General features: G+C 46.8%; 1 protein-coding gene across 1 annotated transcript in view; it reads right to left on the minus strand.

Annotated features, from left to right (window-relative positions):
• LOC144158181 (potassium channel subfamily T member 1-like) overlaps positions 1–22,408 on the minus strand; it is a 254,850-nt gene that overhangs the window by 133,580 nt on the left and 98,862 nt on the right. The window contains 1 exon segment of the mRNA XM_077688863.1: positions 17,474–17,533. Within this exon segment, the coding sequence (XP_077544989.1) occupies positions 17,474–17,533 (60 nt within the window).

The following is a 22,408-nucleotide window of genomic DNA, read 5'->3' on the forward strand; positions in this document are numbered from 1 at the left end:
GCGCACGCGTAAAGGCTGTACTGAATACTCCCGACAGCATCGGACTTCTTTCGTGCATTTATTAGCTTACTTTTACCGTAAACACCGAAGACTAGGCGTGTCGATACAAACAAAAGTGCGTTGCTGCGGATTCGGCGCAGTTCATCACTTTTTTTTATACTCTAGCCATAATAGTGTTCACCAATTTGAGCATGAGGTTACATTTTTATATGGTATTGATTGATTGATTGATTGTAAGGTTTAACGCGCCGACGCAACGCAGGCGATGAGGCGCGCCGTAGTGGAGGGCTCCGGATTAATTTTGACCACCTGGGGATCTTTATCGTGCGCCGAAATCTCGTACACACGGGCGTTTTTGCTTTTCGCCTCCATCAGAAAAGCGACCGCCGCGGCCGGGAATCGAACCCGCGACGTCGTTCTCAGCAGCGCAACGCCTTGGCCACTGAGCCACCGCGGCGGGTCATTTTTATATGGTATTCGTAAGTGCTAAGACAAGGTGCTTTTTAAAGCTTGATTGTTACCTTGAGGTAATTGCTGTCTCCTAGCCGACAATTAGTGATTGAACGTGAAAGATAAAAGGAATGAAATGCATGCCAAATGATAAAAAGAATTTAAATACAAGTTAATTTTATGCGAAAGATTTAGTGTTTAATAAAGCCCTCAGCGCTTTTCCGGCAGCAAAGGATGTTTTATACAACGAGAAGTTATTAAGTGCGAATGCACTTTATAAGCGACCCCAAACCATCCACCGCCGGCGGCGGTGGCGGCGGCGTCCGCAGTCCTCTTCTCTATATATAAAAAAAAACAGCATCCGGCGCCAGGTTTCGATCCGAGGACTTTGCGGCCGCAGCGCGACGCTTTACCCACAAAGCCACGGACGCGACGCTGATATCAGTGTTAGTAACGCGCCTTATATCTTTAACGCATTCAAACTACGTCGTCAGCGGCGTGCGTTGGCGACTCAGCGGCGTTATAGCGGCTTGATAACTGCGTGGTGTACACGTGATACTACAAACCCGATGGAAGAGATGGAAGAGAAGGCGGCGAGGCGGTGGGCTGCGGGGGCCGAGCGCAAGCGCCGCAAGCGGGCCGACAACCGTGCATTCGCACTTTCACATTCTCCCCCTCGGGGAAATTCGGGGGAATTTTTCGTTTTTTGGGCAAAATTTTAATTCCCCCGCTAAATCGCGGGTTTTCGTGTCATCGAGAGTGACGTATTCAGAGCAGGGCCTTAAAACAGAAGATAGCCTGCTTACCAGGGCCGCTACCATCTCAAAAACGGCCGTTTGGTTATCTTGTTTGCCGCCTACTTTCATAGATTACGCCGCAATGCCGCTGAAGTGAGTGTTTCACTTCGCTTCTGGCTGGACTTCTATACCTGCGGAATTTTCATTAGGGTTCATACTAATCGTTTCCTAAAACATAAGCTATGGCTCGACAAACGGGGTCATGAAGTGATGGTGCCGCTTATGTCAGTTGGTCGGTGGTTGTTCAGGCAAGTCCAGCGCGTCCGACGGCTGTGTTAGGCATGTGTCAGCCGGCAAAGTGCGGCACTAACTGCTTCGGTGTTTACGTGTTCATCCGTAAGCATAATTATTCGCCCCACAATTCTTACTGCCCTAAATGTAAGCGCAAATATCTCGTTCGGGAAGCGCATTAGCCCTGCCTACTTTGCGTTTGCTTTTGCCTGCCTCAGCCAATCGCACAGCTGGGCATGTGACATCATAGGTTCTGTTGCGGGAAATGAGCTAGTGGGTCGCATGGCCATTCCCTTTTTCCCAATTATAAAGCCTATTTGAGCGAAGTTTACATTAAAAGTGGTGTCAGTATGATTCTAACGAGGCAATCTTTTGAATGAACCAAACTTGTGTTTTCTCTTCATGGCTCCTTTAATGTCTCAGTGGAAGGTTAACTTCGCAAGACCGCGGCGTCGATACGAATGATGCAAAAAGAGAAGTGAACCAAGGAGGGCCAGAAGCGAACGAAAGTATGGCAGCCGTGTTAGAGAGATAATTGATTATTACCACAGTTAATTAGTGGTTGATTAGTGATTGACTGTAATTATTAGTAACGTGGGATTAAGGTGTATTTGACGAATTACAGTGGATTAGGATAAATGCGGAAAAATTAAGGTGGATTAAAAAAGAAGCAGGATGGAATAATGATTAATTACTGATTAGGAGTAAGGGTTAGTAGGTGGTTGATTGATTGTAGGGTTGAACGAGCCGACGCAACGCAGGCAATGAGGCGCGCCATAGTGGAGGGCTCCGGATTAATTTTGACCACGTTGGGATCCTTAACATGCGCCGAAATCTCGTGCACACGGGCGTTTTTGCTTTTCGCTTCCATCAGAAAAGCAGCGGCCACGGCCGGGAATCGAACCCGTGTCCTGGTGCTCAGAAGTGCAACGCCTTAGCCACTGAGCCACCGCTGCGGGTAATGATTAGTAAGGCGAGGTTAAGGTGTATTAAGATGGAATGAGGCGTATTAGGATGTAGTAAGGATGAATTAAGGCTTAATAATATAAACCAAGGTGGAATATTATATAGAGTAAGTTGGGATTAAGGTGTACTACGGAGGGAGTAAGCTAGGTTAAGATGAGTTATCGTCGATTAGGATGTTCAGAATAGATTAGGGTGGATTAAAGTGGACTGAGAGGGATTATGCGTGGTAAAGTAGCGTGGCTGCTGTATGGACGTGCGGACATGTATGTAAAGGCACACGTCGCAATAGTACTCCTGGTATTCGCGTTTAAAGCACGCCAAAAGATTTGAGTGCCGGCACAAATATTTTCGTCTTGCTGATGGAGAACCACGAATGACTCTTCGGACGCGCAATACTCGAGATATCTGCTACGATGTTCGTGCATGCAAAGCGAAGCCCATGCAGCTGAGCCAATACGCGTGTTCGGCGGCTTTGCCTCAACATTGTGAAGTGAATGCGAAAGTGTTCTGTGGCAATATCAGGCCATATATGCTTAAAATTGGCCTGCTGGTACGGAAATTCTCTCCTATTTTTGCTTCCACGATATGATCCATATTGTGCTGTTTGTGCGATGTCGTGAGTTCAGGGACAACTTAGGGAAGGTTTCTATGCTGAATAGGGCTTGGTAGGCCGAACTCGCGATGCAAAATGAACAAAAAGCCGCAAATGGCAGGTCAAGAAATGTCTGTTTGTGCTGCCCCGCCTTCCGTTCGGTACGGCCGATTAATCATGTTATCAGAGGTTCGTAAACCCGCAATATTTCCTTATTTCCTTTAGTGACTTCGACAAAAGATTATTTGCCGGCAATGGAGAAGCGGATACGTACCACGTCAATAAAAATATGCGTCTCGGAATATCGGTTGCTAGGGCTCTCTATACGTAATTGATCACGGGGAAAGCGTGTGTGTATATCACTTTTTACTGATTTTGTAAACATCCATTTCACTCAACATTATATTCCAGGTTGGAAAAGGCGGAGCACTACATTATGTTAAAAAATGTCAATTGCACATTATTTAGTGGCTTAATATACTAAATATTTATTGCAGCAAGAATTGAAATGGTTGTAATCGTAGATTAATTTGTTTTTGCGCCCTTGGGGACTTTTGAAAATCTCTATTCAATATACTGCGATTTTACCAGTGACCAATACTGATCCTCTTTGGGCTGGAATTCACCCTTTCAGATCCATATTCAGGTGCTCTTCTTTCGAGCGGCCCTTTCCTCACTGTGACAATACAGAAATGGTATGGCCCCTTTTTTCCCCTCGATGTTTCACGTTCGCTTACAAAGTTAAAACCTTTGCTGTTGTGAACAAGACGAGGAAAAAAGGGAAGCAGCTGCGGCTCAGAAATTGGAAGGACTCTATCAAACGGGAAGTTCCCTTCCCTCTTCCGCTTCTCTTATTTTTTTTCGGTGCCCTTCAACCATGATCCCATTGTACGAACTCTCCTTTCCCTTCCCCTGCCTTCTTCCTTGTTACATTTTCTCTCTATATGACGATGAAACCAGCTTAACCTGTAGTCTGAAGAAAGCAAGTCCTCTTCCTGAAAAGTCAGTAAACTTTCATTTTTTAATGTTTTATGGTTTTCTCATGTGTCTGTATTTTGTATTTACTTACCTTTCTTATATATATAGTCTGGAAACATAAAAACTCACACAGAGCGCGAAAAAATAGGGTAAGTAGAGACAGAGACACACGAGAAAAGAAATAAAAAATAAAAATAAACGTTTACTGACGTTTTAGGAAGAGGACTTCCTCAGAAGAACGGACTCTGAAGAACGGAAATCCTCTTCCCGAATTTATATTTTAATGCTTTTCTCACGTGTCTCTGTCTGAACTTACCTTATATATATATATATATATATATATATATATATATATATATATATATATATATATATATATATATACCTTCAGTCGCGGTACATCCATTTCGATCAGCCGAAGAATATCTTGCTGTCTTTTTGTGCATAGAACATGCACCGCTGAAAATATTGAACTTCAAGGCTCAGCAAGGACAATGTGCGGATAACAACGCCACTCACGGACGCACCTTGTTAGTGTGGCAACGGCAGTAGGGTGTCATGGCTGCACATTTTAAGTCATAAACATTGGCCTAAAGGATCCGAACATGTATTGGCCACAAATATACACCCAGTGCCCAATGTTTGCCAAAATGGGGCCACGACATGAAACGTTGGAAGTGTTCGCGCGGTGAAAAAACTGTGAACAATAAATAAAAGGCAGCATGCTGGATCCACTTGATCTGCCAAGGGGCTAGATTTAAACTAAAGAAATCTGAGAAAGTTGCAAAATAAATGCATGAATATATAGATCGGTAAAATAGAGGTATAAAAAGGCGTGGAGAAACAGCGTTGGAAAAAATGACGTTCTACAAAGCAGCGGTCCATAAAACAGCGTTGGATATTGTCCGCAGATCGAGGTCGATAGAGGAGAGGAAGAAGAAAATAAATTAAGTAAAACAAAAAAGCCAGGAACGAAAGTGATTGTGTGCCTGAAGAAGAAAAGTGCGGCGTTGTAGAGCACTTCTCGAAACGATGCAACACTTGAAGGGGACGTGGCACTTTGAAAAATGATCGCGCGAAGGCAACGAGAGGCTCTTCGTCCTCGATATCGTCCGAGCGCATCGACCGCATTTTCTCAGTGCCGAGAAGAAGTTGAAGGGCGTCGATCGGCAGTGCCGCCATTCGTCAACGAGCCAATCTTCTTATGTCCACCTGCTTCGGGAGGCCAGAGAATTCCGGGAGCGATGCTTGCGGGACGTACAGAACTTGCAGCGTAGCGGTGGTTAGGTCGTGCAGCAAGGACAACGCGACTAACAGTTGCTAGTCACGCCAGCATGCAAAGGCGGACACGGTGAGTGCTTACCCAGCTCTTCACGCAATCAACCTTTTAAGGGCGGAAGCCACTGTACGGATGTAAACGCGGCTGTGAGGGGCTGTTCTTTCGTGGCTTGTGGAGGTTGGCGAGTGCTTGCAAAAAAAGGGGTCACGCGAGACGCAGGTACAGGGGAGGAAAGTAGCAAGCATGCCTCGTCGTAACTGTTCCTCAACTGTCGGAAGAGCAGGCGACCATGTAGCGTCGCCATTTTGAGCATGCGAATAAGTCAGCGCTGTCAAAGGCAGACAGCACTCTGTCTTTTTAGAGCCCAGCCCTAAAGCACTCGTTCCTCCGGTTGACCGGCGTCGTAACCGGGCGAATGAAGAGAACGAAGAACGCAGGGGTTACCGAAACAGACCGAATGCGGTGCGCAGAGCAAAATGAATGACGATGAATTACGAGTTCTCTCGAGCAGGCAACAATTTGGGCGAGACGGTAGGAGTGCCGCTTCACAGCATAAAGGCGAATATTAATAGTTGTGGGGGATGCTTTGACAAGAACGTAAAGGCGAAAGCCTAGTTTCTGTTGATGTGATCAAGATTTTTCTTTTTTAATTTAGCCGATGCGCCCGTCCCCACTAGACCAGCACCGTCGCTCGACACCATCCTCCGAAGCTCTTTCCGCACGCTAGTCATCGCTGGGAGCCTCCTGCTGATTCCTGTGAAGCTGCTGTTGAACTTTGCGGCTCCGTCCGTCCCCACTTGACTAGCCCCTTGGATAGCTCACTCCGAAGCTCGTTCTGTTCGCTCGCCATCGGTTCACCCCCGTCGGTACCTTCACCTTTGATGGCGGCTCGTATTGCACGTGCGGAAGCGGCCTGCCTTCATTTGGCGCTGCTATCTCCAATTGCTGGCGGACGGCGTCCGGATCGCTCTCGCCCCGACCGCAACTTCAACTTATTTATACCTCCGATTTTCCGTACCTCACGACACGTGTGCTTGAAATATGGACATGTAAGGCTGTCGCCCTAAAAAGTACATCCCATTTCTAGGAGTAAAAATGTACCAGTATTGGCGGGAGTAAAAGTTCCAACAGCAATGGCACATGCTGGCAGAAGTACGTGTGAAAATGAGGAAAGCAGTAATGACTGTAGTTTCAATGATATTACAGTAACAAACTGTAGCTGCCGCCGCGGCCGCAGCTGTGTATACGCCATCCCAACTGGAGTCAGTTTGACCCTAAAAGTACAACTACTACTTAGCTGAAACAGGAACAGCATCTTCTGTAGCAGTACAGCGTGGCTTTTCCGACCATGGAATGGTTGAGTGATGGTGCGGGCATATTCTTGGAAGGCTTGAGCATTACTCTCATTACTAGGCTCAGGCGGCGGGAAAAAAGCAGCGTCCAAGAGCAGCGTAACCAGAAGCTTTCATCAAAATTGCCATTGGCTGCGGCGGCCTAACAACATACCCACTCGGGTGGCTTGACCAGTGACGATGAGAGCATACGTCAGGAGCTTCCGGCTGATTCAACCTTCCCCACGTGGCTTCAACGGGGCTATGCGGCGTTCTGACGTTCGGCCCGACGTAAATCCACACATCACGCTTTGAGGTATAACGCTGCCAACCGGTACCCAGAGATACAGACGTACGATGAAGTTGTCGCTGCTAGGTACGTCGTTAGGCTAACATTTGAGGTCACCTAAAGTTAAGGCCGAATATAGGCCTAGAAACATGCGAGCTCAGGTGCACGTGGACGGGCCAGTAACGATGACAGCAGTCCTCCGAGGCTGACGTCCGATTCGCACATTTTCGTTTGGCTGCAACGTCAACGTACCACCCACACCTATACTTACACAACTCAACAAGTCAAGCTCACTTTCTCGGAGAAAAAAAATTACGCCCACCTCCCCTCGCGGGAACCCGGGTGTGATGCAACGCATCCTGTTGGGACTTCCTCGTCTTCACCCCTTCTAGAAGACGACGCTAACCATCATCATTTCATTACGCTTCACAAGCTGCCGCATGCTTATGTGGCTGCGCCGGCTCGCGCCCACTTCTTCTTCTTGTTTCCATTAAAGCGTCATCGTATCACGACGTGTCGCTCCCCTTCCTGAGCATCGCGCAACAGCTGGCGGACCCAGAGGTCCAACACATGGTGCCGAAACCCGGGACCCTAAAAGTGCTGAGGCCTCGGTGCAACAAGCAGCTGGACACCTCTTCGTTCAAGAAACGGGACATCGGTCACGTCATCGTGAAGCACCAATGCACCATCGAGGCGTCAAAGCCTACTGTAAATCTGCGTGAACGAGTTTCTCCAACCTCATGCCAGTGGAGAAAACCTGCAGAAAAAAAGGTGAAAGCTCAAGACAGAAGATTTTATACCAAGCCCAAAGTGAAACGTCGGGTACAAATTTACGGGTGGCAGAAAATGAACACCGGAGAAGTTTAGTGAGGAAAGGAAAAGAATACAAAAACTTCCCTCCACCGAAGGATGGACACTTGCAAACAAAGTTTTTCCTGGTCAGCAGCTTCCAATGCCTCAAAAACCGTTATCACTCCTACCTTCACCGAGCGAGTGACCTCAAGGATCGAGTGGTTAGGCAGTGGAAACACCGATGGCGAAGAAAACGTTGTTTGGACGTTACTGAACTGTTGCCAGCTGCTGCACATCCAACTAATCTGAGGGAACAAGACAACACAGTGCTATTCGTTCGAAGGCAGCACCTGAGATAGCTGTGTCGTGGAGCAAAAACTCATCGGCGGACGGAACGGGCATCGTTAGGGTGTACTCAACTTTTACGCAGCGACACCACAGTGAATAGATTCGTACAGCTACTCACCCTTTGGAAGCCACCTAGCGTCATCTGTCGGCGGGGGAGACTGTTGGGACTTCCTCGTCTTCACCCCTTCTAGAAGACGACGCTAACCATCATCATTTCATTACGCTTCACGAGCTGCCGCATGCTCATGTGGCTGCGCCGGCTCGCGCCCACTTCTTCTTCTTGTTTCCATTAAAGCGTCATCGTATCACGACGTGTCGCTACCCTTCCTGAGCATCGCGCAACAGCTGGCGGACCCAGAGGTCCAACACATTCCATGGGGGGTTCCATTGGCGTTTTCCATCGTATTGATTACGCTTATAGCAGGGATTCTCACGCTAAGGGGAGGTGGGCGTAATTTTCCATTTTCACCATGCAATGCACATGCAGTACATGTATGCTCAAGTACGGTCTTTATTGCAGACGAGAATGAGTTCCTTGTGGACCGTAAAGTGCACAGTTAGGGGCTCGACGATTGCATCAAGCAATCGTCGAGTACTGCGAGATAGTGCAATCGTAACGCGTAGCGCCCGAAGGAGAGGAGAGCGGGGACAGAGACAGTACTGCACATGCGAAGCGCGCGCAGCGCCGAGCGCAGCGCCACCCACCGGCGCCTAGCAACGGAGTGAGAGCGCGCTGCGCCAACCCGCAGCTGTTCGGGAGAGAGTGTTCGCTATCGGAGAGAGAAGAGGAGAGGCGCAGCTGTGCCGACAACGCCGGACAGACGCAGGAAGGACAGAGGGGCGAGCATGAGATGCGTTGCATCTAAAAGCTGCGCACCGAAACGGAACGGAAGACAAGAAAGAGACACACGGGCGCTGTATATACGTTTCTTTTGTGTTCTGTTCCGTTTCTGTACGCTGTTTTTTCCCCATGATTATGAACCAACTAGCCCGGCTTCACACCTTAGTATAGTGAATCTCAGACATTCTCACATCATAAGAGAGAGATTAGGTGCCACCGTAAGTTTTTTTTTTGTGACATTCCCGAATTCCCGCGCTTTCAACCATACTTCGCCTGTGTGTTTTATGTCCAGTGGTAAACACAGCGCTGAGAGCGAGCGGCATAAAGCTGCTAAGGGCTGATCTATTTATTTCCACATGCTGGTTTAAGATTATGTTCTGATCTTCATCGAATGTCTGCGCAAGACAAGAAAAAAGTAAATATAAGGACAGGAAAGCAAGTAACCTGTCTGAATAAAACATTGTGGGTAGATAAAACGCGTAAAATATAGCGAAACATCGATGCACAGCTTTCACAATTTACCGAAGTTATCCGGTTTCCGCTTGGGAGATATGAAAAGCCACCATTGCTGAGAAACGGTCTTTTAAAAGCCCAAGCACGATGGAGTAATCAGTCGAAAAAGAAAATGCACCTTCGAATCGGTCCCACAAGACAAAGCTGAAGCAAGACAAAATTTTGTCTGACAAAAACAAGCCTGACGTTTTCTCGATGCGTTACTGCCACAGTCAAATACATGACATAAAGCGCATTGGTGGGCCAGGGATAAACGAAGATGTTCTGTGTTTGCTATGACTTATATTAACTGACGCGGAGCGATATTTTCCGACGCGTAGTGTTTTTCATACCGCGAAATGACACCCGGGTGACAAAACTTCTCTCTCGTTCTGTTTTTATTTTGTTCCTGTGTCTGCTATACTTTGTACGTTCGAGAAAGTCTAAACAATCAAAACGCTGTCCCGAAGATAGAAAGGGTCCTGCTACATCTGAGGGCCCCAAGAAGATTGAACTGCTATGAAGAAAAGAAGGCAGAAAAGGCTAGAGCGTAGAGCCGAGAAAAAAGGAGATTGAGTGGGTTTCTTTGTCCAGAGCGGTCGCGGTGAAATTCTCTGGTAATAAGCGGTGCGAATTGCTATTTCGAAAAAGCGTCGTTGCCTTTGTTCGTTGTTTTGCGTCTCTCGGGCTTCTGATGCAGCATACGAAGACGTTGGCTACAGTCTCATGTCTTTCAACCTGGTATAAATCATCCTGGGATCTTTTCCAATTAAAGAGTCGTCGAGGTGTGTTAAAGCGTCGAGACCATTATCGTCAGAGGTAAGCGAAAAGAAGAGAAAAGAAGAGAAAGACACAAGTGAGCTAGGTTTCACTTGCCCGAGAATTGTCATCAGATTTCATGAAGTTAATTATACGCTGTCATAGTGTTGCATAAAGAGAAAGGAGAGGGTAAAGAAGTTTCCCCGAAACGGATGTCGGAACTGAGTGAGCACGTGGTTTTTAGGTTTTTGCTTTTGATGATGAAGAGAAGGAGGATGTCTGCGCCCCAATGGTGAATCTGTTACATAGTGTTGTCATAGTATAGTGGACGTTGTAAAGGAGACTGAACAGTTGAGTAGTGTGTTTTGATGCTTAAAAATTCTGAATGTAAAGTTCTGAAGAAACAAATATCTGCGGAGGTGCGCCCTGCCGGAGAGTCACCGATGAAGTTAGACCACGTCGGGTACTCTTATGAACAACAAAAGCGGTTTTCGTGTAGTTGGGGCTGTAGTCTAGGCGTACATAACAAGTGGTCTTGTGGAACGACCACAATATGGAGAGTAGATCAGTAGCGTGCAGCTTCACAAGTAAGTTAAAAGGGCCATTAAGGCAAAATATAACTTTGTTTTATTTGAAAGAATTAGGCTTTAGTACCTCACTCAGCTCCATTCCAGCTATGAAGGATTTTTTAATCGAAAAAATAAAACACAAGAAAGATTGAGAAACTCTCGTATTTCGCGCTACAGCGACGTGTTATAGGCAGGAGTGACGTCATGTGGGCCAACACTTGCACATAATTATCAGCGTACTACAGCAAAACCTGCTTATATCGAACACGGATATATCGAATTATTGCTTATATTGAACCCTTGTATAATTCTGGTAAAAAGTACATGCATTTAAAACTTTTTATATCGAACGCGATTTTGCTCACAATGGATATATCGAACTCTCCCGCGCGGGATTTTTCGCTCTCCTTAAGCATGCGGCAGGCTTTCCCGCAATACATCGGCGCATCAGTGGCGCGGGTGTCGCTTGCGACTCTCGCGCGAGCTCGGGAGCGTCCCAACTGATGTGGCAGAGTGGACCAGCTCCACGCGTGCATGCCGTAGGAGCCGAAAGCGCGGGCGAAGTCGTCTCTGCCGTGGCCCTGGTACGGCGATACTGCGGTGCCATTGAGGGCAGGGGTCTTGTGCTTGTCGACTGTTTAGATACCGTGAAGCACGCAGTCACCAGCAATGCATTGCGCTCCAGGAAGCAGGCTACACTCACGCAGTTCCTCCACCCCAATAAAATATTGTTTTTTTCCGAGAAAGTGTCGTATCAATAGTGAAGTGCAGGGTGGTAAGAGCTCAGCGTTAGCTTGTGACTCCGTCGGCAAGACTGCCCGCATATAAGTTTTTTTTTTGGTTGACTCTCTATATCGAATTTTTGCTACATCGAACTATTTTACAATCCTCGCGCTGTTCGATATAAGCGGGCTTTACTGTAACTGCACGCTAGCATTCAAGAGATGTATACTAACGGAACTAGAGCCCCCACCCCTTTAATCACCTAGTCATGTGTCTTAGCGGTGGTTCAGATGGGCGGCCGTGATAGAAAAGCCCCGGAAAGTGACTGGGGAGTGCCACTGTTTCACATGTTTTCTCTAATATCTCAATTAATTGTTTGAAGTTTGGAATAAGATTGATGTCATCGTTATCGGCACAAATCAGTATTTTGAATGAACCGAACACGTATTTTGTCGCCCCGGCCCCTTTAGCTTGCTTCGCAACACCGGTCACGTCATATAGGTCCGGTTTTTCAAATAAATTCTTCACTACCACACCCATTCTTGCTGTCTCGGTGGTTCGGAGAGCCTCCGGTAAATCTATATACGGGCGGGGAGTTAGAGTTTATGACATAGAATGAGCGCAGTGATCGTTAATGTCGTTGTCGCGGGCACGCACCCCGTAGATCCCTGCACTAGTGCTCCGCTCTGTGTGTCTTCACTTATTTTGCATTGCCGTTATTTAGAAACCCGAGCGCGCGCCATCTTGCTATTTCCTGCATTGCCTAAACTTGCTCAGTCTAAGACAGTGATCTCAACCATTGCTAGCTTACACGCGCTAGCTTACACGCTAGCTTACACGCTAGCTAGCTTACACGCGCTATCATGTTACCCTGCGTTTATCTTGATCTTCAAGATACCTCATGAAGTGCCTTGACACAAACCGCATGATTAGATATATAAGATGTTGGAAATACGAAAAGTGATTTTATATACCTTAGAAACGTTAAAACAACGAAGAAAGAAAGGTTCTTAATCCATGGTGAAAACAGATTGTACTGGTATTTTAAACCAAAGCTTTCTAGCTCTACTAGCCAACGGTTCTTTCGTGGCGTGCGGGACAACAAACTCCCAACGCGGCGGAGGCGGAGGCGGTGGGAAGGAGCAGGCGGAGGATTTCGCTCACAGAGCACACTGTAGATGGCGCGGCGAATGTACCCAGCGTTCCCCACGCGGAAGTGACTGCTCGCCGCCGGGGGCGTCGGCGGTACGGCTTCGTCGTCGGCTTTAAGGCCTATAAACGGTACCTCCGGCGAGGTCGTTCCGTTCCGGCCAAAATCATTCCGGCGGCCGGAACGCCCGGCGGATGGTGGAAGGGTTTTAAACGGTCTCTCCGGCACACCGCGCACTCCGGCGCCGCTAGAGCCATCTTATTGGCCGGCGAGTCCAATGACGTGCGTGCAATGCTTTTACTTTTTTTTTACTAATGCGTACTCGATTCGAAGACGTTTGTCGTGTACTTTCGGCGTTGAGAGGCCGCGATATGGATTTACGCACGTTTCACGTTTCACGTTTCACGTCATTGCGCGCTGCCTTTACACGGCTTGATTAACTTGTTCGACGGCACCTCCAGGGTGACCCGCACCCGGCGGAATAAAATTGGTCGTACGGCAAACATACGTTTGGATTGGTTTGCAGGGCGTGAAAACAAAACGTACAAACTACATACAGACATCTGGTCGCTAGAGAAACGCTACCTTTTGCGTACTGCCTGCCACGAATGAGTTTCTGTTTCCTAAATTGGTGAATACCACTTCGGTTGTGTTTTAAGACGTATTGCAAAAGGCGAAAGGAGCAACTGGTTCTGATAAATAGCGATTATAAAAGTTCCCTCAGCTGTCTCGCACTTCTCAAACTTACTAAACTAACTAGTTTAAATCAGTATAAATGGTAATCACTAAGCTCACATGCCGAATTGTTTCGGTGTCTGCGCTGGTGTCGCGCGCTGGTGTAGCCACTAGCTAGGACCGCCGCTCCAGGCCGGCCGTGAGTCAGGCGAAAGAAAACGGAGAGGAGCGTCTTTCGAAGGGTGAGACAGCGGAACCTAGCCATCCTGATGTGCTAGCTCGGGGTGTCCGCCGCTCTAGCCCGGCCGTGGCCGACGCTGCTGCTGCGTTCGGGATGCCGCCCCCGCGAATTCCTGTTAACGGCTGGCACAATCTCTGGTTTCACTCTTTGTCGAGCCACATGTGTGAATTCAAGTGACGTCGCCAGGGCAATTGTTGTGGGTGTCGTTTAAAGCTTTGCTGTCCAACCACCTTCACAGCGTGGATTAGAACCAATTTTTTTCCTGGGGAGAAACATAACTTCGACAGGGTTCTTAGCATTAACGGAGAATGCTTCAAGGCCCGTTAAAAATGCGTGGATGTCGGGAAAGGCGCATGATTCATTGAGTACCTCAAGAACTTTCCTTGTAGCGCTGCATAATTTCTGAGTTGTCATAGGGTAGCGAGGGAGACACCGCGAAAGAATGGACTTCGCTTATATATGGTTCAAGTTATGTGTACGGACTGTTTAATATCCCTTGTATACGGTCGGCGGGAGCGCTTGATAGTTATGCAGCGGAAACCGCTCGGCACCCCAGCGCAAGCGGCTCCCGCGAGACGGGGCTTTTCCTTTCTGTCCGGTCTGCCGAGGGCTTGACGACAGTGCGCCTTTGTGGAAGACGCGTATTGGCGACGTCACCGATGGCTTACTACTGGGGTCATTCCCCCGCTCTCTTTAACGGTCGCCGTCGGGGGAGGCATAACTTGTTGTCCGGCCGACTCCTGGCATTAGTCCTGGCGCCTTTGCCGTCTGCTCGCTTGGGGGCCTTTTTCCTCTCTCTTTGAAGGACGCGGGGGTTCCCCTTCTTTCCCTCGTCGGGGGACGCTCTCAGCGTACGCATCTTTTGAAAATAAACAGTCTTGTCTTGAAACTGCAAACCAGCTCCACGTCTGCTTTCTCGCCTCCTTCAGCAGCCGACATTCCGGGCTACTACAGTTACCTGCCATTGAAGCTCTGTGGGTGTTAAAAACTAGAGCGTCATGATCGCGAAATTAGGTCGCAATCCTGTGTGGTGCCCTATTATTTTCAGGGGCGATAAACAAAAACAAGGAAAGAGACTGCGCCATCTTCATCAGCGCCCACCCTAAATTAGTTCGAAAGTGCACCAGGCCCACTATCCCTCCTTCACACAATTTGATTCCGGATGTCCCATCGGGTCCCAGGGAGCGTTTGACCTAGCAGGGAGATAACAGCCCGCCGACTTGTGCGGGCTCACACCGGTATACGTGCGAAACACCAAACTAGGCACGCTGCGCATATTGACTAGCCTGAGTTTCGCGCTCGTCGGATGTGCTCTGCTATGACGATACATTCGATATTATTCCGCTGATGTCGAGACTAGGCACGCTGCGCATATTAGGGGCGAATCACCTTAGGACCTCGCTTTATCCGTGGCTTGTCCCTTGGCGTCCGTGTACACAGTGTTGCGCATGCGCGAGGAGCATTGGATTGAATTGGATTGGATTGGATTAAATTGTATTGGATTGGATTGGATTGGGATTGTATATACTGTACACACGCGTTGTCACTCATTTACATGCGCGAGTGGGCAATGCCACGGGTGATTTGCGGTAAGAACGATCCCCAGTGCTTTGCCCACTCGTCATGATTCACTTCGTGGAGATGCGTGAATTTTTTTGACTGTCTGGGTTTCGCTCTCGTCAGATGTGTTCTGCTATGAGGATACGTGCGATATTATTCCTCTGAAGTCGAGACTAGTTGGTGGGGCATCGTGAACGGGTTAACCGCGCACGTAGATGAAGACACTGAAGAGAGAAAAGACAAGACAAAGCGCTGATTTTTTAAAGGTCCCAATATCAACAGGCAACGCTGAAAGGCCTATGTTGTTAGCTTTTAAAAAAGTTTAATACTTCGTGTTAGATTTTATTCATGAAGAAATCATCAATAGAGAAAATCACAAACTTTTGCTGCAACAACAACGCATGATCCTCAGCGTTTTCGTCTGCCTTTTATTTCTTCAGTGTCCTTGTCTATGTACGCCGTTACCCCTTGAAATGTTCCCATGTGATCCAAATCAATCCGTCATCCGCCAGCACGACGCGGTTGATCAGCTGTAGTGTAGAGGCTCAAAACCCCAATTTGAACTTTGCCCTTGTTCGGGGGTCATTGGCATGGCCGGCTAGAAGCGACCAGCATTCGACGCTCGCGTTGTGCAATAAACGTTTCTGCTTTTCCTCCTTGGCGCGGACGCTCCAATACTGGGTTGGCAGCGGTGCTTTTATTTATGTAATACCCAGACTGAGCTAACTCCACCACTGCGGCACAGTACAGAATACAGAATATACAGAATACCAATGCGCAAGGAATTAAAACATCCCGTGGCTATGGTGCGCTACCATGACAAAGGTGCTGGTCGCACAGAAAGTGTTACGGATAGTCCGCATGTGTGGATGGCTGTGATTTAAAAAGCTTTGCATCTTTCTGTCGCGCACGCAAAGCAATACTTTTAACACTGCTTTGTCGCCGCCATAGCTATACACGTCTGGGGACATAACGATACGGAAACGCGTTTATAACTACATTCCAGAAAAAAAGAGTTTTCAATTGCAACAAAACTGTCACCACTGAAATCAAACACCGCCTTTTTTTTTTCGACGGGCAGCGCCATATCTGTGCGTACGAAGGAGTTGATTGATTGAGTGTAGGGTTTAACGCGCCGGCGCAACGCAGGCGATGAGGCGCGCCGTAGTGGAGGGCTCCGGATTAATTTTGACCACCTGGTTATCTTTAACGTGCGCCGAAATCTCCCACACCCGGACGTTTTTGCTTTTTGCTTCTATCAGAAAAGCGGCCGCCGCGCCCGGGAACCGTACCCGCGTCCTCGTGCGCAGCAGCAGAACGCCTTAGCCACTGAGCCACCGCGGCGGGTACAAAAGAGTTCACCGCTATTGAGGCGGTCAGCTCACGCAGAGTACGGAAGTTACGTACTCCGCGACGTTGCGGGAAACTCGTTGTTCTCGCAGGCTTTGAAGTTCAGAAACCGGTATTTGAAATAAATGCGTCTCTTTTTTTCTTCTAAAAGCCGAGCTGTACATTCGTATCCTAATACAAGTTTCCCTTCCCAAGCATCTTTACACACAACCTAAGGTCATTATATTTTCACATTGCAGGACTATTGCAAGTCGTGCCCTCAACCGATTTCCTAAGTGTTTCACCGCTTCTATTGCATAACCGAATGTAAATACTTTAAACTGCCAGAGAACATACTGCGGGTCCATATGGAGCAATTAAACTTGTCGCAAAATAACTAAATTTCATGACTAGCACTACATTTAGAGTTTTTAATGTTCCCATTTTCCTGAATTCACGGCTTCCTTTCCCGTAGTTACCATAATTAACGGTGTTTTGATAACTCCGAATTTTTAGAGCTTTGGATGTCCTTTCCAAAGTTTACGGGATATCTCTCAGGCCGGAAAATCAGACCAATAGAACAGTTGATGGAATTATTAGTACGCGTTCTTTTATAATTAACGAATATGCGCTCCGTTGGTACGCTTGTTTATATAATAAGTACTTAAGTACTTATAAGTACTTTGGGTTTCCTTATATATATAAGTACCCCGAGTCCCATGACAAGGCTATGAGACTCGCGGTAAAATGCCCATTTACTGGATTGAGCCACTATGATTTTATAACGTTGCTGATATTCTTTTGATCAGATGTAAGAACTTTATTCATAGTCATCTCATTCATAGTCATCGTTCACTATTCATAGTCATCATCAATAGTTGTAACTCACCAAAGAGTGGTTAAAACATCGCCCATCATACACCAACGCAGCGTTTTAACGCAGAAAACAACAGTTTGTTTTTACTATATATACAGCTCAAAAGACAGTTACATCACATCAGTAGATCAAGTAGATCATAACAGTAGGTTCACTAGACTTCACGCAAGTTAAAATAAAAAAAAAAACGTAGGTACGACTTACCTTGTAGGTAAGATATACGACCAGGCAGGCCTCAGAGAAACTAATAATAGCGAGGATAGTCTGGAAAAGAGAATTGAAGAAAATGTGTGAAAATCTCCGTACTTGCTAGTATCTCACGGCAATGACGATTACACACATACAAAGCAGTGCATTCGCACATTACAACACATTTTATAAGAAATGAATAATTATAAAGAACGTAAAAAATTAACAAGAACACCATTCGCAAAGAACACCCCAAAACTTACCTTCGCAACTTAAAATTACACATTTCGTTTTCATGTTAAACGTAAGACCTAGAGGGTCGTTTCACAGAGCGCGATTCCTGCTCACGGGTTTTGTAGTTTGCTCAGCTGTAGTCGAATTTACTGCTTCGATGTAAGAAGACTCAAAAAGCACGGTACGTTGCTAGTTCGCGTAATGCAGAAACTGAGAAAAATCGCTGAGAAGTTCGCCTTCCGAGCTCCGTGGCATCTGTAGCTGAAGAAGTGAATACTACGGATTCATAGGTGTTGTTCCAAATCACAAACTGGTGGAGCCAGAAAATGTACCAACTTTGTTGCTCCTAATTTATCCGGGAAGAATGAAGGCTTCGTCCTACCACCGACAGGCTGCTTACGGCCAAACATCCACTGTTTTACATGTGACCATATTGTTATTACCCTGGCTTGTGCTCAACTTTGTAAAGCACAACTGTTGAAGCAGGGCATACACACGCTGCTTGATAACGCTTCAGGTTCAAGGCCAGCGTAATGTTGTTGACGCAGGCGAAGCCTCGTTCCTGCCCAGCACAAGGAAATAACACAAATCCTCCTAAAAAGTAATAGCGCAAGCATGCTGTATCACCCAAGACCTCTAGAAGTTTGACAGGGGTAAAGCCAAGAGATCACCTGAACCCGGGAGGAAAATATCAAGCTGCACTATTTCCGATAAAGGGGGCACTTTTGAGAAGCTTTGTGAAATAATTTTATGTACACATTATTTTGCGCACGGCAAGCTTTTACTTTCAATACTTCGAAAAGTTTGAAGAACAGTCGTGAAACTCGGCCAAATTTCGAACGATCCAACAGTAAAATGATTGTGCTCACAGAGGTGCTACTAATGGCATTCACCTATCTGAAATATTCACAGTTCCTTCTTTTCAAAAGTGTTGCTGTTCCTTCTTTTCAAAAGTGTTGCTGTTCATAAAGCAAACTCTCACTTGCAATATCAACTGTGTAAGAAGGTTTGAGAAACTCTACGGAACGTCGCAGTAGTTATGTGTGAAAATACAATTACGTCCCAAAATGCTCACGAAAACCAATAATTCGTTTCTAAAAGTGCGATGAAGAAACATAGCCTCGGTATGCAGCCCACTGCTTGTTGCATGATAGAGGGCCAGACACATGTGCGGAAAGCGACGCGTACCGCACGCGTTTTTCCTCTCTGGACACCGGTCCGGCGGCGGTCAGGAGCACGCACCAAGGCTACAGGACCGGTTATGGAGAGGGGAAAAACTTCCTGGAACGCGTCTCCATCCGAACCCGTGTCTGGCCCTTAAAGCAGGGGACACATGTCTGCCCGAGCAATCCTGTTTCCGACGCGGCGTGTCAAAATATCTAGCAGGATGGATGCGCGCGGGAGTGACCGACGCGGCGGGTCATCCGGCAGCCAAACCGGTTCTCAAGGCGGAGACGCATGCGGGGACGCATGCTTTTCCGTTCAAGTGTTCGACCCTTAAGGCTCACTGTCCATGCGAAAATCCTTCGAAATCACGAAAACCCTTCTAAACTCTACTGGGTGATGATATGACTCATGCTGACCTTGGCAGGCTGACATCGCACACAACTCTTTATGTGACCATGACGTAAAGCTACCGCCCTGTTTGCCATGCCGATGAAGGCCCCCTCCCTACAGATTGCACTCCTAGCCTCATTACTTTTCAGATTACAACTCATCTAAAGGCGACCACTGCCACCACACATGCGCCATCTAGCGCGCAGGAGTGCCCCCCTACCTTTGACCATTAGTTCGTCACGACTTGGTATGTTAAGTTTATGGCATTTATAAGGTACTGCTAGATATTTTTCTTACCCGAAAGTTTTGTTTTAATAGCGTTCTTTTCAGTCCAAATTTTCCTAATAAATCTGCCAGATATATGCTAGCCTTGTAGACATGGATGAAAACAAATAAAATATTCAAACAGATGAGAGAATTCTCAACTTTTCGAAGCCTAGTCGGCTTCTTCATCAGGGATGGCAAGTTTTGGCCATGGCCGGCAGCAGTATATGAACAGTTATTTTTTACTTGCTTCTAGCTGCTTATCGCCGGAGGGCGGGGTTGTAAATGCGAGGAAGGGCATCTAGCAATCTATGAGCATATTGGATCGGGATCTTGTCATTTCAGTGGTCTCCTAAGCTCCCAAATATAACAGGCGTCAGGTGTCTGCTTGTACGCGTCACTATTCCAGGTCCCGGACATTTCATCGAACGCCGTGTCTTCCAACGCCCTTTAATCGAACTCCCTAAAGGCTTTTCATTGTAATTGTTGTAATTTCTATTTTATGCCCTACAATGAAAGGTCATATGTTGTGTTCGAAACAAATAATCATAATAACAAGAAATAAAGGACTGCCCTAGAAAATTGAAGGGAAAAAAAGGGGGGCGGGGCATTTCCGCACGGATTGAGGCCATTTTATTGAACGGCATTTCATCAAATTCCGTACGGCGTTTGTTCGAATCTATTTTTAATCGCTGGTTCCAGGTCTTTTCGGTATAGGACGTTTTGCTGCGGTTTGTTCGGTACAGTGACGGTAAATGGGTACTTTATTTGAGTTTACATCTAGACATGATTTGTAAAAACTTAGGGTAAAGCAGCCCCGAGAGCATTTTCGTGTACCTTTTCTCCATTCCTCCAATGACAATGCTTCATTCAATCAATCAATTCATGTCACTGGTTAAATACCAGCCACGGATGCCTTTATTTATGTGCTTAAATTGGCGACCCAAATCGGTTAGACCAAGAAATGTGTTAGCTGGTTTCAGTGCGTTCTTCTAAGAATAACTTCAAATCACGACGTCACCGCTCATGGAACATATGTTCAGATATCTCGGTGGAACAAATAATATGAAATCAGCATGTTCGCGACAACCTCAAATCACCTCGTAATTATTTATTTAGCATTTGCTCAAGTTGAAATCTGAGTGGAAATAGCGTAAAATGCACCCAAATATAGTATACATGTCTAATCAAAGACGCCGGCAATCAGGTCTGAGTCCTGGACGCACAAAATAGACGCTTAAGTGACTTTCCCATTTTTTGCACAGAGGTGGATGACAGAGATAGCTAGTTAAGTTTTGTTTATTTGCATCAAACCTCCATAACGAAGTCGCGTAACCAGCGTGGGCCGAAATAAGTTGACAAATACTGAAATAATGAAGCTGCAACCGTGTCAAGGCACGCGCAGCCCTTGTACGATCACTGAGGACATAAGCTCAGCAAACTTCATTTTGAGGCTGCATGGAGTTCCCAGACGCATAACGTCAAAACTGAGCGTCCGTGCAGGCCGAACTTCGAGACGCGAAAGAAGGGAATCCCACAGACTGAATGGAATGAAGAAACCCCGCTAGACCGAGGGCATTTCAAAACCAAATTTCATGGCTGCTGGGCTTCCAAGATTGCCAGAAAGATTGAGGCCACCACATGTAACAAGCTAAAAACAACGAAGACCCGAGGCAACACCTTTAAAAGCTATGTCGCAAAGCAGATTAGCCCCCTCTATGGCGTTTTTCTACTGTCGTTATGAGATATGGCTTAATAAACGGCAAATGCTACAAGCCAGGGAAGATTCGGGGAAGACTAATGAAAAATTTTACTTTGGTTTCACCCGTAGCAACGAAAGCGGTCTTGCATGCGATTTAATTTCGAACGAAAAGCCATTCATTAAACCGTAAAAGAACAAGCTGTCTGGTAGTAGTTAGGCAACCCTTAGTTGAGTTCTGCAAACTTCTTGTGTTCACTTCAGACGGCAATACGACACCGGGTGAGCGACTTACCCAAACCTCAGCCACTTTTTATGTATACAAAAGCTAGAAGCCCGTTATTAGGGCTTCCCCGTTCGATATGGCAAGCCATTTCGCCTTAGTTCGTCGTGCTTCTCTAGAAGTCTTATTACATACACAAAAAAATGTCGGAGGAGACATCAGTAGAGGTTTCAAACTCAGCTTCTTAAGGAGTTGACACCAAGATTTGAATTATGTTTACGCATCGCAGGTGAAATTGCCTATGGTGCTTTCGCAGTCGTGGCTGAATAAGTGGAAAGTGCGAAACTATGTGGAAATTTGGGCTGGGCTCAAATTTTGCAATTGCAAAACCGAGGCACTTACGGGACGAAGGATGTAGAGGCCAGCGCTTCGACCTGTTGCCTCTTCTTTATTCCGTCCGTTATCTGTTTTGCCGACTACGAAGCTACGATCGCTTTGAAATTGTGATTTACAGCAATTTCAAAACGGGGTGTCAGAGGCGGCGACGCACGTCATGGAACAAGTAGTGCGGTTGGCTGCGGTGCCCCGTTATGGAATGCCAGCCTGCTTTGCGACTATAGAAATGCCACGAAATGGCGCATCCCTACTCCAGGTTGTACGTGCTTGCTACACTCGTTTCATTCTTTCTTGTACGTGCCGGTATTTCATGCAGGTGGCGCAAGTGCTAGGCTCTGATTATTTCTTATATCAGCTTGAAGGCAATTCATGGCAGCTTGCGAGTACAGTTTTGTTGTCTAAATTGCGTGTTTCGCAATGTGCGGGTCAAGTGTTTGATCCTGGCCATTTGCGCCATCTTTTTAGCATATCATGGGTTTTCTCGCTGAGAAGGTGCATTTCTCCATGTGGATGAAATTGGGGTGGATCTATCTGCGAGGTTGCTTCAGAAGGCGATAATAATCTTAAATATATGAGG

The sequence above is a fragment of the Haemaphysalis longicornis genome, unplaced genomic scaffold, assembly GCF_048455015.1.
Source record: "Haemaphysalis longicornis isolate Haplotype H1 unplaced genomic scaffold, Haemaphysalis longicornis Haplotype H1 scaffold_1, whole genome shotgun sequence".
NCBI classification, from domain to species: domain Eukaryota; kingdom Metazoa; phylum Arthropoda; class Arachnida; order Ixodida; family Ixodidae; genus Haemaphysalis; species Haemaphysalis longicornis.